General features: G+C 32.7%; 1 protein-coding gene across 1 annotated transcript; it reads right to left on the bottom strand.

Annotated features, from left to right (window-relative positions):
- Positions 1–3,123: 3,123 nt before the first annotated feature.
- On the bottom strand, positions 3,124–12,664 carry LOC123654622. The gene is made up of 5 exons (XM_045590517.1): positions 12,451–12,664; positions 9,492–9,589; positions 4,079–4,150; positions 3,882–3,998; positions 3,124–3,809 (listed from the first exon to the last, which is right to left on the bottom strand). Exons 1-5 carry the CDS (start codon positions 12,662–12,664, stop codon positions 3,372–3,374), a joined length of 939 nt encoding a protein of 312 aa, XP_045446473.1. The 3' UTR covers positions 3,124–3,371.
- Positions 12,665–15,557: the final 2,893 nt, after the last annotated feature.

Genomic DNA, 15,557 nt, shown 5'->3' with positions numbered 1-15,557 from the left:
TCTCCTGGGGAAATACCTCAAACTTTTTTTTTACCCAGAGGAAATCCCTAACGGATGCCTACGGCCCGGGGGAGTTGGAGGGTATGGCCGAGTCGCACGGACTAAAACTTCTGGGGTGTTCCTTCGACACGCCTGGGCGGAATCACAGGGACGCAGTTGCACTTCCGCGAAGTACCTCAACCTTACAGAAAAAGTTACAACTAAATAATATTGTTCTTAAGTGTTGTGTTCCTGTGGTGAGTAAGGTGGCCAGAACTCCTGAGGAGGATCAGGGAAAGCACCGCATTTGAGATTCAACTTGCGATTGCGATATTTTTTCTAATTTAATTAAAGATATAATTTGATAATACAACACTTAAGGCTCAGTAAAATGTTTTATTTTAATTGTACATCGACGTTCATATTAAATCAAAATTTTCAGTGAATTTGGATTCAAAGTCTTAAATTTGCTATTAAAACAGTTTCTCTAAATTGATATGAATTAAACATTTAAAACATAATTAAATATTTACAATAATGACATTAACTACAAGTATTTGTAAACATTACATTTTTTTCTATTTAAATTTTCTTCGATAATTCTTAATCTGGATCATTTTTTTTTGTATCGCACTTAAATTATATTCATTGTCTAATTTATGAATCGTATTTCCGTTAACGTTTTTCCTAACATTTTCGACAAATCAACACACTAAAACTTATACAATAAACAAATGCCTATAAATGTGTACTTTTGTACTGCTATTTTGACACTTTAAAAATAATTTTACTGTCGACAAACATGATACATAGATACTCTTAATTAGAATGAACGTTCAATCAACACTCGCTCCATTCGCACATGCTTAAAATAATAACTTCATATGAAAACTAGAATGATATTACATGGTAAAGCTAACTCTTGGTGGTAGACAAAATTGTAGGATAGTCAAACGGGAAGCTCTATTTTAAGTGAAACACTTAGAATATTTTAAAATGTAAATTTCTGTACAACTCTCTACAGTATAAATTATAAATTCCTAACTTAAATAAATAACAATAAGACTATCTAAGAAAATGTATATTGTATATACATTATAATATGTGGCACAAACTACATGTTATTAAGATGTAATGTAACTAAATATGTCCTACTTAGGATCAGTGGCTTAAATCAAATGTTAATAAAATTAGTTGTAGTAAAATCGTCTAGGAAAAAGCATAGACACAAGAAGTATATATAGCAGAACCTACCTTTCAGAACTATTTTAAAGAAGTATTTTTTAAACATATTTTCATGCAACTACATATAAGTGTTTTGAAAAAGTAAAACTCCTGGGCAATACTATTTAACAGTATGATAGTGGTTATGCGAATATGATGTAGTCTTGACTAATCTTCAATTTTGACCAATATCTAAGTAACTACTTTCAGGTAAATTAACATTTAGCCGCCACTAACATCTCAACTATTTAAAACAACAGTTCTAAAAATGAATCGGTACAACATAAAATAAAACTTAATCTAATAACTTCATATATATTCACACAAATTAAACTGTTATTATATAACAAATTACTCTGTATATACTCGAATCTATTGTAATTTTTGATAGCGCACACATTGAATAAATTTAATTATTTATTATATTATATAGTGCGTGCGCTATTACATGTATATGTCAAATAACTTTATATAAGTTTATTATCACATCTACTTATACATGAAATTCTCGGTTTAAAAGAGGTTTCATTATTAACTATAATATGGTGTTTCATCAAATTAGACTAGAATAAAACTTTTCCTCCTAGTTTCATATCATAATAATTACATAAGGCACTCCTTTAATTTTGCTGTTTTGTCGAAAGAGGTCCAGATACAAACACACAAATTCCTATCATAAACCGAAGACAAATGGAAGTTTTTGTTATGTAATCGAATCGCCAAGAGTAAGCACAATCGCAAAACATTTCATCTAGAAATAACCAAATACTTTTTATTATAAATAGATTTAGAATTAGAAAAGAAATATTTTGACTTTAAAATCACACATCGTGAATGTTATGTATGTATCCTAAAACAATTGCACATAATCGTACCCATTTTAAATTATAATATAAAAATTATTGAAAATATATCACAGATAAAAAAACAAATAAAATCATCTTACAAGCCAATCTAAGAATCTTTATAGTAAATTATGCAATTAATTAATACGTAAAAAGATTAGGTCCAATTTCAGTAACGTAAAGAGACTGTATAAGATGCACAAAATAGCAGTCAGCTAGCCAGTAAGTGCAGTGGGACAGTTAAAAGATTGTGATTTTATTTGTGTATGACCGTAATAGGTATTTATTTCAACTTTATTGGACCCTAGCATTTTTTCAATAAGCTGTCTTATTCATAGTAATCTCTTTAAAAATTTAACTACCTAAATATACTTACATGACTTTACTTATTACTCATTAATTATTTCAAAGGTTATATGATACCGCGCGGCGTCTTAAAGCCCCATTGATAGAACTTAAATTAATGTGAATTTCATTAAAAAGGTAAAGAAATGTTTATTAATTTTCAATAGTTAATAGCGTTTAACGTTATAGTAATTTACAATAGCAAATTCCTATAACAGATCATTATTTAGCTACAGAGTTCAGTTACTTGTAATTTTACAATAACATTATAATGAATATCCACCATAAACTTGTATTTTTTTATGCTAACGATTTTTTTTATAAAATAGCGTTTTATCTACTAATTTCCACAGACTTCTAGGTCTTTGTTTTTTTATTGAATAAGTTAAAAACTTTCAACTAGGGTTCCTATAAATTTCGTTAAACTCCCTGACAGAACGTTCACATTCGTTTCGTTGAGCTTATTGCGCATAGGTCGTGTACGCGACAGGGTCGTGTATATTTGTCTAAACGTTGGTCCCTAAGATTGCTATTGTAATTATGATATCGACATCGCGGTGGCAGGGCAGAGACGCCGCGCGTGCTGCGGTCGGGCTCTCCAATTAAAGGCACATTGAAAAATGATTCATTTTTTCCTACACATTGCCATTCCTACCTACACCTCCATCGTCACACACTAACAGTTAATTTCTTGTCTTTTAAGGTCTCTCTAAAACTAATCAAAGGGAATAACTAATTTTTTTATTATATAATATTATATCGTATCATATGTATATCGAATATAAGTCACACCACTATTTGTTCTGTTGACTTCGTACACTTTAAAAAATTGTTATCACATCCTAGTTTTAAGATATCGAGATATCTCAGACATCGAACTACATCATTTTGGCAACGTGGTGGTGAAACTAAAAATTATCTAGTTACCTACGAGGCGAAACCGCCCAAAATTAGCACTAGCGAGAAGACAAATTATTCTCAAAAGGTTTCTTCACATTTTATCTCCCGATTTGCAGATTGCGAAGTCCACTGAGGGTCGGATGAAGCTTCCCAGTCTTGAAAAGATTCAAACATAAAATTGTCAGATGAATCCTCGGTTTCATGCGCGACCTCAGCCCGACTGAAAGCTTCAGCAAATTTACCTATCTCAGTCGACCCAAAGGCTTGTTGGAAAGCTGGCAGAGGAACTACTGGGGGTCGTTTTTCTTCTGGCGGAGAACGTCGCTGCTCTGCGTAAAAAGTATCGCGAGCCGGGCGTGGTGCCGCCGATGGTAACATGTTTCTCCCAGAAAAGTCCTGGATGCTGACGTGTTTCAGTCTGTTTTCACTATTATAATGAGAATCGTCGTATGTTGGATATGGCGTAGACCTTCCATCTTGTGCACACACCTGAGTCTGGTGATGTAAATTTGAACCCTGTAATATTAAACACACAATTAAATTTAATGTAACGTTATATTTTAATGATTCTTGTATGTATATATTTACTTTTATCAATCGGCAATCGGGAGCGTAACGTATCGGTTCGCGTGAACACATACTTCGTGAAGTCCAAGAGCCATTAACTGAATTAATCCCGCTCCAGCCTCCACCAATCATTCCCATCTGGAATTCATTTAAATCTTTTTATTTCAATAAAATCTAAATAAAAGTATATTTTACAGTTTACTTATTCAAAATTTTACCTGATAAGGAGACCACATTTGCGGTTCACAGTAAGTTGGGCCACGGCCGTTTATGCCACACTCTAAGGGAGGCTGAAATTAGACAAAAAATTTAATATATTATTTGAGTTATCATTATGAATAAAAATTAATTATGTAATTACTTTAAAAAATAACCTTGAAATAACATTTTGAAACTACCGTCAGCATAAAAATTTGGTGATATTTATCTTAATTTGGATTAAATGGTTAATCATCGTAAATTTAAATGTTCAACTTTCGAACTAAACTGGATTTACTCAAATTCAATGCTGTAAAACAAGTGTGTCATTTGTTAGGGGCTGGCGGGAACGTTTCGCGAGTATCGATTCAAGCTTCGAGTGAAGTAAACGGCGCGTTACATAGCGAACTGATGACGATAAACGTGCAATCGATAACATAAACTTAGCACAATCAATGGCTGTTTAAGCTGACGTCGTTCTGTACCATATATTTTAACGTGAAAGAAAATATCATTTATGCTTTTACTTTATGTACATTATACATTATTTTAATAGCCTGAAAATCGAGACCAAACGTGTTCTGTTTTTCTTCATTTTTGTTAATTTCACACTTAACAGTTCATTTGCATTTGGTACAAAAAAAAATATTATTTTAAACCATGTAAATTAGTGAATGCCACTTGCCTAATAGGCCAATAAATGTTGACGATCTCAGTGTAGCCTGTACGCTATATATATACTAGCTGACCTGGCAAACTTCGTATCGCCTTATTTTTTTTTTTTAAATATAATAATTACATATATCAAAACAAAATATACCCTATCTTTCAAGTTGGATCAAACTGCACACGGTGTGCAAATTTGATTAAAATCGGTTAAGTAGTTTAAGAGTTCATCGCGGACAAACATTGTGACACGAGATTTATTTATATTAAGATATATATATATATATAAGATATGTATATATATATATATATATATATATATATATATATATATATATATATATATATATATACACATACATATTACTTTTCTATTATTTGCTTTCAACAGTTTTTTATCTATACTAATATTATAAAGAGGTAAAGTCTCTAACTTAGTTTGTTTGTAGGGGGTAATCTTCGCAAATACTGATCCGATCATAAAAATTCTTTCATTAACAGAAAGCTACACTATTTATGAGTGACATAGGCTATATTTTATTGCGATTAAACAAAAAAAATAGTGAAAAATCTTATGTATAAAATTATCGTGTTGTCGTTATTATGTTAATTACAATATTCCTCCGAAACGACTGGACTGATTTTTATGAAATTTTGTGTGCATATTGGGTAGGTCAGCTAAGGGGGGGGGGGGGGGGGGAATTAAGGGGAGTTTATAACATATATGGCAAATCAAACGTTTGCGGGATCAGTTAGTTAAAAATAATGATGTTGACATTAATGTATGTTACGCAAAGAGTAATTTTTGCAAAAAGTAGTTTTTGTCCCAAGTGAAGTGAAAAATGAGACTATATCACTAATTTCAAAATATAAATGTACTGATGAGCAATTAATTATTGGCTAACCCAGCTTTACTTAGCAATTTAGACGTTACTTCTGTTTTTAAATGTTAAAAGTAATTATTCATATGTATGTATATATGTATATGTTTTAATTGAGACAAAACTCTACAGAGATAAATTTATACTTAACTACAAAAAGCACGTATAAATTTCCTTATAAAAAGATACATCCATACAAGTAAAGCAATGTAAAGTATAATAAAAAACTAGGTTTAAAAACCGACTTCAAAAACTAAAAAGCAAAAAAATAATAAAGATTAAATTTGCAAACACGTCTTTTTATGCAAACCTACGTACTACCTTTAATAAAATATTATTATTTGTATCTGCTAACTACTGATAGGTTTGAAGTCGGTGCCATTACAAAAAGATTGTTTTGTAAACTATGGTAGGACTTTTCTATATTAGATCAGGTAGCCTGTACTAAGTTTCGTTGTTTTCTCCTAAAACAGCCGTACACAAAATATCGTGAAAATTGCATCGTCCAAGTGAGCAAAAATGCTCATCAAAATGAAAACTAAGGGGTCAAACTAAACCAAATTTTTATAGGACCAGAAATCTTTAAATAATCGTTGTATATAAGTAAGTATAAGCAAACTATCGTGACGTAAAATGACATCGTCCAAGTTTAAAAAAAAAATACCAACCGAATAGATAATCTCCTCCTTTTTAAAATCGTTTAAAATTATTTATATTTTTTAATCCACATGTGTAAATGATGTTCTACTACCACAGTATATGTAACCGTTATTTTATGAAATATGTTGATATAAATAATTTAAGACTAATAAAAAAAATATTTTTTCAATGGCCGCATAACATAATTATATATTTATAATAATAATGAATAATAATTTTTGTTTCTTTGAGTAATTAAACAATTAATATTTTAACTAAACTTAATTACTTGAGGATTTTTTTACAGTCAGTTCAATAACATATAAGATTGTTAAATCGTCTGAAATATCATTTACAATAATAAAAAGGATAATTCATTTAATACCCGTATATAAAACTGGTATAGCATATGTACGTATGTATACGAGATAGCGTTTAGTGTTGGATGGGGTGGGGCGGCGCGCCACGATCGATGTCCGTCACTCCCTCTGCACTTCTGCGTTGCAGTACTGCATCCGTCACATCTTGGGAAAAACCTCGATCATCTTTTTAACTTATATTTATAACCGTAACTCCTATATGTTGGATGTGTGTACTTTATATCTGCAGTTAAAACAAATTATTTAGTTGAAAAATAATAAAAGTACGACTTATAACTATATCAATATTTTGTAGTGTAGCTCTCGTTTTACAACAATATAAAAATAAGCGAAACTGATTTTACAACCAATATTAAAAAGTGGTCAAACCATTATCTATGTAATATGAAATCTACATTTTATTCGTATGATATTATAAAATATTCGTAAAGATATTGATAGTTGATTCATTTAACGTAATTTTTTACATAATATAAATCGTCACAAAACTTTCAGAGTTTATTTATGCTAAAAGCTATGTAGCTTGTGGCTGAATTAATAAACTCTGTAGAATTTATTCTATGATTTAATTCTTAATATATTTTATATGGAGGTATATAGCCTAGCACCTAATACTCGTTGAAATACTAAAATGGAGTTAAAATCAAAATATCTGGCAACGATATGATACCATAATTAACAGGTAGTTATTTTAAGCATGAAACACGTGATAATGTTAACTAGTTATTATTTGTAAAATTACGCAATGCTTGTAGAGCTGAAAACTAGTCATATGGTACATTAGAGTAGTGGCGGGAGATTAGCGGAGGCTAACTATCGAGCGGTAACCGGCGAGCTCGGCGCGAACCACGTGACTTATCGATCAGCGCGCCCACGACACTCGGAAAAATCAACCGCTGACAGCTTTCATGGGCCACCACCCTGCGCCGCCCGCCGTCCTCATTAGCGCCTTTGTACCTCTATAGCTCATAGTATAACACCGTAATTAATTCCACTTTCAAACTACTTCCGTTTACCACAAATTGTCTTTCTGAATACTGGTGGTCAAGAACAATTGCCTAGTTTTATAAGATTGAATAGTAATACGTTAAGGTAACAATTGATTAATCAAATATTATATTTGTACGTTTTAGCCCCAATAAATATAATATTAATATGTATAATATTATATTTTTTAATTATTATTTTTACTAATTACTAAATATACCGTTCATATTTTTTTATCTTAGGAATAAATTGCACTTTATAATGGTTCGGTACAAAAATGTATACTCGTCAAATCATAATAGTTTAAGATAATTATTATTAAAACCTACCCAATTAATACCTACTCATGATATCATGATAATTCATATTAGTTCCCTATCCCTAAACCTCCTAAAGGAATAGGTATAACTTCTAAAAGTTATGCCTGACCCGGTACAAAAAAAGATGCAAATTATTACAGGAAAATGTCAATAGCCTCAATTGAACCTTAAATCGTTTATGTTAGCATTGAAAACTAATTCAACATAAAGTTAGACCGAAACTTGCCACGAAAGAACATTACGTACCAAAAGCGAAAACTAATTCAAAAGTCGATGATAAGAGCGTTATACAAAATTGAAATCTAAAGTATGAATGATAAAGATGAAAATGATTGGAATTAACGAGGCTAAGTTTTGCGACGTGGACATAGTACAAACGTAGACTGTCCTCTGACACTGACCTACATATTATATACTCGTATTCGTACAGGAGTGGACGCCCGCACCGCAACAATATTTCACACTCGAAATGTGCGTTTACTACATGTAATTAGTGGACCTTAATATGATATATGAACTTTTAGAGTTAATTATATTAATTAAGAGCGTGATAACTTTGTTTGTTTTTCTTTTATAAACGTAATTATGTAATTGAAGCCTAGACTAGGTTAGTTAGTATTCAATATTAATATGTATGACTACCATTATGTACCGTATTTTAAAATAGTAAATTTTAATATGATTTCGTTGAAATAAGTGTACAAATATATGAATGTATTAATGTTTAAAAAAGTAAACGATTCGACCCATTCAAACCATTTTAATAATCTATACTCTAAACTAATATATTGTTCTAATAATAATACTAAAGTAACCATCCCTGTCTTGGATTTTTTTCCTTGTGTTACGTTTTCCGGGTAAACCGCTAAGTAATTTGTAATGAAATTTAATATACAGATAACTCAAGCCTTAGAACATGATGTAACGAGTCTTATAGGACTATAGTACATTGAAATTCTACTAGGACGAAGACACATGTAGCCATTAGTTAAATATACACCATCCATGTTGATACATGTCACAGAAAGTATAGAGTTTTTGTCGTAAATGAAAGTGTCTACTTGTTGGCTAATTCGGTTGTTTTAATTATCACAAAAACAATCAATCGTTTTCCTCTAAATTGTTTATTATCGTGTCGTTTTGCGTATAAATAACTACATTAAACATTTTGCTCATGTTAATAACTAATTTGTTTTACATCATTAGACACATTTATATTTTTGTCGCAAGATATAAATTTTTCGCTAAAGATCGGAAAATCTAAAATAAATGACCGATAGATACGAAGTTTCCATAGATAAATAAATACGAAAATGATTCGACGAAAATAAGTTACAATAAATAAGACATGTTCATCACTCATCACTTCATCACTTCAGCCTAATATAGTCCACCGTTGGACATAGGCCTCCACAAGTTCGCGCAAAAATGGAGTGAACTTATGTGTTTTGCCCATACTCACCAAGTTGCATGCAGGCATGCATGTTCAAATAAAGCTCAATTATATAATATGAATGAAAACCAATATGTATAATACGAGGGTACGTAAGTAATGCTTACCGTCTGCGGTAGAGACAAATGCGCAGGATGCGTTCGTAGCTCCCGCCTCGCTAAGGCTCGCCGCGTCCGCGCCTCTTTCAGCGCGTAGACGCCATAATCTATCAAGAAAAACGCCTTATATTTATTATTTTAACGAACTTATACGTTTTTAATTAGAGAAAAGTAAGTTAATTGTCAAATGAGGGGGTACATTTTTAATAACGTTTGTTCTACGGTAACTTTACATAACTGTAAATTCTCTAGAAATATGGAATGGAAATAGATAAGGATATTTCAAAAATGTTCTATAAATTTAAATAAGTTTCTTATCTTTCTATCTTATCTTTTCTTATCTTCTGTCTTAGTAGCGATTTAATGTTACATGGAACAGCTTTAACAAGCCAGAAGTTACACGTGAATCGTAATTGAAAGGTCACGGGCTTAAATCGAGCTAGCACAGTTTAAAGTGTACACATTACAGTTTTAATCTACCAGTGATTATTCATTTTTGCTTCCAAAGTAAAGGGAATCATTCTGAGAATACTTGCATATATCGAAATCGATATTGCTGTGTAAATTTTATTTTTGAAAGTAAAGTAACAAAATTTAATCTTTGTGGCAAAATAATTTTAATGAAATTTTTTATTGTTTAAAAATATTCATTAAGCTGCGACAATAAAAATATTAGTTTACACAGGCTTAATAGATACGTTTATAAATATTGAATACATATGTTGTATGTATGGCGTTTTATGATCTTCTTTCTTTAAATGAGTAAAATTAGTTGTGTGGGAAAGGTCTCTAATTTTTTTTAAATTAAAATAAGTATGATCTTTGGAACATTAAAATTTAGATAGTTTTAAATATATATATATATATATATATATATAGTTTAAAATATATATGTGTGTGTAAATTTACGCGAACAAAACCGGAAGCAATAACTAGTCGTAGGTGAAATTAGTTACACAAATCCATATGATTTGTGTTCATTTTTTTTTGTAGTTTCAGTAGTAAGTACGTTATATAACACCAATAAAAACGGTATACGTCGTTGATCTGAAGCGACTCACGCAACGATGTCATCATTCTCTTCCCAAGACGCTCAATGTAAATAATGAAATTAAATTACAAATTGTTCTCTGTCAAGCTTGCACTTAATCGCGTGACTAAGAATCTCATTTACATACTCATTTTCTGTATTTTATTTATGTGACTTAACTTTATGTGACACTTACTTCGGTAGCTAAAAAATAAAACATACCAAATATTCATATGAATGTATAATAATCAACATATACCAATAGATGCATTGTTTATTGAAATAATACGAAACTAAATTAGACATAACCTAAAGTTACAAAAGGAAATAATTCCATGCTCGTTGTTACAAAGACGCATACTTAGAAAAGTGACGCGGTCATATTCACGTCGCTAGTAAAGTTCATAGTGAGAAGAGACGCGAGTGTTAGCACCCCGGTCAATATGTAGAGTGGCTGTGCGCCGTGCGGGTAATCAATCCCTCGCGCGGGGTGGGCTGGAGGCCGGGGGACCACCTGTGGCGCGACCCTGCCCGCCCCCGGTTGCCCCGCCCGCCCCGTCGACACGTGCGGCAGACGACGCGCGTTGAGAAATCCGCCCAAACGTAAACATTAATTCTTACTTCATTCTTCATTGTTCAGAATGTCGGAACACCGCGCGCGCAGATTCCAATCTCTCAAATATTGGTAAACAAACGTTAGCTGCTGTTGAAGCAGCTTAAATTAACATAACAATAATAATAACAACAAATAAATATACATACATTTGTATGAACACATTAATGCTAGTTTCATTTAGGATCAACATTTTTATTTGAAATGATAGAAGAATAAAAAGTATAATAACGTTTGAATGTATGTAGGCATTTTATCAATAGTTTGTCTAAGTACCCAAAATTGTTGCCAAAGCACCAAAGAATATTAAAAGAATTTTTTATTGCGTAAATATCTAGATTCAAAATTTCTGGTCGATTTAAGTATTTAAAATCAAACTGTAAATGACAGTTCAAAGTTAAACAATAATAAGCGATATTTAATAAATATTTTTTTCACTTATTAGTTCTTTAACAGTATATTTATAAAACAAACTCGATTTTATAATTTTAAGCATTTTCTATAGTGATTACGGTTATATGCCTTTATGTCTTATGTTTTTAAAAAATAACAGTAAGAAATTGATATTTCTTCTCAATGTTATTTACTACTAGTCTTATAACTTAACTAGACATGATTTTCAACAATCTGCTTAGTGGATAAAAATTAAATTATTATCTTTTTAATATGTTAAAGGTGATTCTCGAAAGGGTTGGTTGGAAAGTTCCTGGCTATTTTATTCGGCAACCGCCGTTCAAAACATACTATTAACAGGCAACCTTGTCATCGTATTAGGAATGACAGCGTTCAATTTTATGTAAGATTTATTTATTAAGTTGGTGAAAGTAACTAGAACAATATATATAAAACACAACCCAAAGCATGCATTTACTAGAGACTTAATAGTGTCGGTAGCTATTAAATTTATTCATTCTGTCGTAGGTGCATTTTTAAATAAAAATAATTTTTCAATTTTGAATTAAATATCGCCTGGCTAGGAATTTTTAACCTTTAGCGATTATTTTTATAGCATACTAAAATAAATATAAAATATATTTCATTCATTAAGAAGATGAATGAAATTCGTCTCGAGGTCGGATCTCCTACTATACAGAAACTTAAAATATTTTATATGAAAAAACGTAAATAACTATCAAAACTTGTAAACAACAGTTATTTTTTATTTTTATGAGACTTCAAATACAGATGTTAAATTTTCTTTGTATATACTTATAAAAAAAGTGATTTAGAAAAAGACAAAATTATATTTAGAAAAAATAAATTTGTTCGATTGCTATTCATAAATACTAACCAATTAAAAATGTATTATCATTTATTATACCAACCCATGGAAATAGCATGGTCGCTGTGGTGCACGTGGTGCGTGGGATAGTCGTAGCGGTAGTAGCGCGTGTAGGGGTCGTGCGCGTGCGGCGAGTAGTAGGCGTGCGCGTAGGGCGAGTAAGGCACGGGCGCGTAGCCGTAGCCCTCCCAACCGGCGCTCGCACCGTACTGTGCGTGCGCTTGCCCGCGATACTCGCCGTAATTGCAGCAGTCCATATCTGCCTGCGCCTACGCAGCCGGCAACGCGCCCGGCCATGCTCGTCCGCAACCGCGCACACTTACACGCATCGCACTCATGCTCTTTATTTCTTTTACTACCGTACTTTCCGCTCCGAATACAAAAAAATCTTATTCATCATTTAAAACGCCTATGCCCCTGGTTAGGATCAAATAAAACTTTGAACGATTCGACCGCTATGAAAAGTTCTGAACAGTACGGCAAAATCACGTAGAGTTCGAACGCAGTTTCGCGGCGGGAAACAGACGCGGTTGCGACGTTAGCTGGCTAAAAGAGGTCGGTCGAGTTTGCCGGCGAAGCGGCGACAACGAGAGATTCAGTAACGAGGGCCGGGACGGAGGGTGCGGGCCGCGGGAGGGGCGACGCCCGCTCGCCGGCGGCTCGGCGCAGCGCGGCGCTCGACGGACGCCGACTGAAGGCGCCGCGGAATCGATACGCCGTCAGCGTGCCCGCGCCCGCTCTACCTGCCCGCGCCCGTATTGCGCGCGAACTTTGCCTTCCTCCACGAAATTTTATATTTAGAACCATGGTGAAACAATTGATCAATACTTTGCACTATTAATTAGTATACACTTTCGCCGACCCTTCAACGAAACTCTTTCACGACTAACTTTTATTTGTAATAAAGTTTTTTTTTTCGTATCTTAGAAATATACAGCATGCAGCTTTTAAAATTGTGGCAATGATTGTACCCTGTTTTAATTGAATTGCTTTTTATTGTAAATTTATTTTTTATTTTTTTAATATAAATAGTAAGTTAGTATTTATTTAAAATAAATATTTAAATTTTTCAATAAGTAAACAATAGTTGCAAAGTTTTATCGTATGGCGCGTAGGCGCGTAGTTGTCAGTGACCCACATTACGAATAATTTTAGTAAAGTGACATATTACGCACCGCTATAAGTCCTTCGAAACAATTTTCATCCCTAACTCAAAAATAAGTAACCGTGAAAGGATTTCATATTCGCAACAAACCAAAACTATTACTCGAGATAAAAAAAAACTCTACTAAGGAAAAACACAAGCCAACTTCATAATTTAATTTCAAATGTTCGGTTTCAAAATGTTCGGTATAGTAGTTTACACTTGTGTGTTAATGTAATGTATACACTCTCGGCCTCCTTTTCTTTCATTGAATAATGATCATGGACATTGTTTCTTAGGAACTCCATAATAATATATGTGCATATGCACTGATTGTAAAGTTTAAACCGAGTGGCTATCAAATTCATGTGCTTACATCAATCTATATTCGAATCCTGATTTCGCGCCAAATTGTTAAATTATAAAACCAACACTCCAACGTCAAACGCGCGTAATTTTGAATTAAACTTTTATCATCTATAAAACAATGATGACGCAAATTTTTTAACAACTTTTAAGTGATTCTTGTAATAATTAATTTGATATAGATAAAATCGAAAAGTAAATTATCTCTTCATGTAACATTCTTTTTTTAATTCTCTTTTCTTTTATTGAATTAATAGTTTTCTGACTCTTGTCAACAATTCTGGTTCAACATACTGGTGTAGACCAGATAAGTCCTAATTATACGTTGTGTAGCGAGTAGAGAAGCCAGGCGCGGGTTATCATGCAGATTGCGGCGAATCAATAGGGGCGCCTCGGCCACTGACGGCGGATGACGATCAATAGCGTCCCAACGGAGCTGTCTCCGCATTAAGGGGCTTCCTCGAACGCCTTCACATATATTCACAAGCTATCTACACTTCATACATCATTCCACACTGCATAGACAGGCGTTTTTAACCAGTGAATTTGGTTTCTTTGAAAATAACTAAAACACCTACCAATAATAAAAGTTTTATTGAATTTTAATTAAAAAAAAAGAAGTTATATAGTTATAAAGACAGATAAACTAAAAAGTTACGTTTTTGGGGTTTATCTCAAGTTACAGTTATAATTAAGTATTACGTATCACAAGCAGAACGTAGTCACTATGCGCGTATTTCATCGTGATCATTGCTTTTTCTTTTAAAGCATGCAACTATGGTGAAATATTTGATACAATTATCACAGTCTTTTAGATATTTTTCCAAAAACACTTTAATGGTTCTTTTAATTAGGTATTTATAATATAAAAATCCGGTCTTTCCAATTGCTGACAAAGGAACACAGAACTGACCTTGATTTTTTTTTCTATACTTTTATATCCCAAAAAATGAATTTTGTTGATGTCCTATTTTAATGTTAAGGTTTTGTTTGAAAATTATTAAAAATCAAAAGAACCTAAAGAAGATTACATCGCGAAGATTGTCCAAAAGACATGCTGGGAAAGAGAAAGGAGTTGCAATGTAAACTGATTGAAGAGAGAAAAAAGGGTAGGTTAGCATAATAATGTAAAGAATTATATGTTAACAGTTAAAGAGAAAAATAACACACAAGAGAAAAAGAAAAGAGAAACATCGCTTTCACAAAATTCTTTTAATAACCAATAAAAAAATGCAGTAAGCAATTTCCTCTAATAACGCTTCAGCCAGTAATATGCCATAACTAGGCATAGGCCTCTTTCCCCATGTAAGAGAAGGATCAGAGCGTAATCCACTATGCTGCTCCAATGCGGGTTGGCGGATGGATCCTTAGTATGAGCAACGATCGCTATCAGATGTACATGATAACAATCGGGATCGACAGCTTAACGTCCTCTCCGAGGCACGATGGGGAGACCCATAAGGACCGCACAAACACCCAGACCACGGCAAACACCTGTATGGCCAATACAAATGTTTGTCATCTGCGGGAATCGAACCCGCAACCGCCAGCGCAACAGGCACAATCCATGACTGCGATCGTTACGCCAACGCGGCGGCGTATTTCTTCTAATAAGTTAAGTAAATTAAATGCCGTTAATA

Source organism: Melitaea cinxia, chromosome 6 (genome assembly GCF_905220565.1).
Source record: "Melitaea cinxia chromosome 6, ilMelCinx1.1, whole genome shotgun sequence".
In the NCBI taxonomy this organism is placed as follows: domain Eukaryota; kingdom Metazoa; phylum Arthropoda; class Insecta; order Lepidoptera; family Nymphalidae; genus Melitaea; species Melitaea cinxia.
The sequence above is the reverse complement of the archived record's forward strand: the minus strand, read 5'-3'. Positions and strand labels throughout refer to the sequence as shown.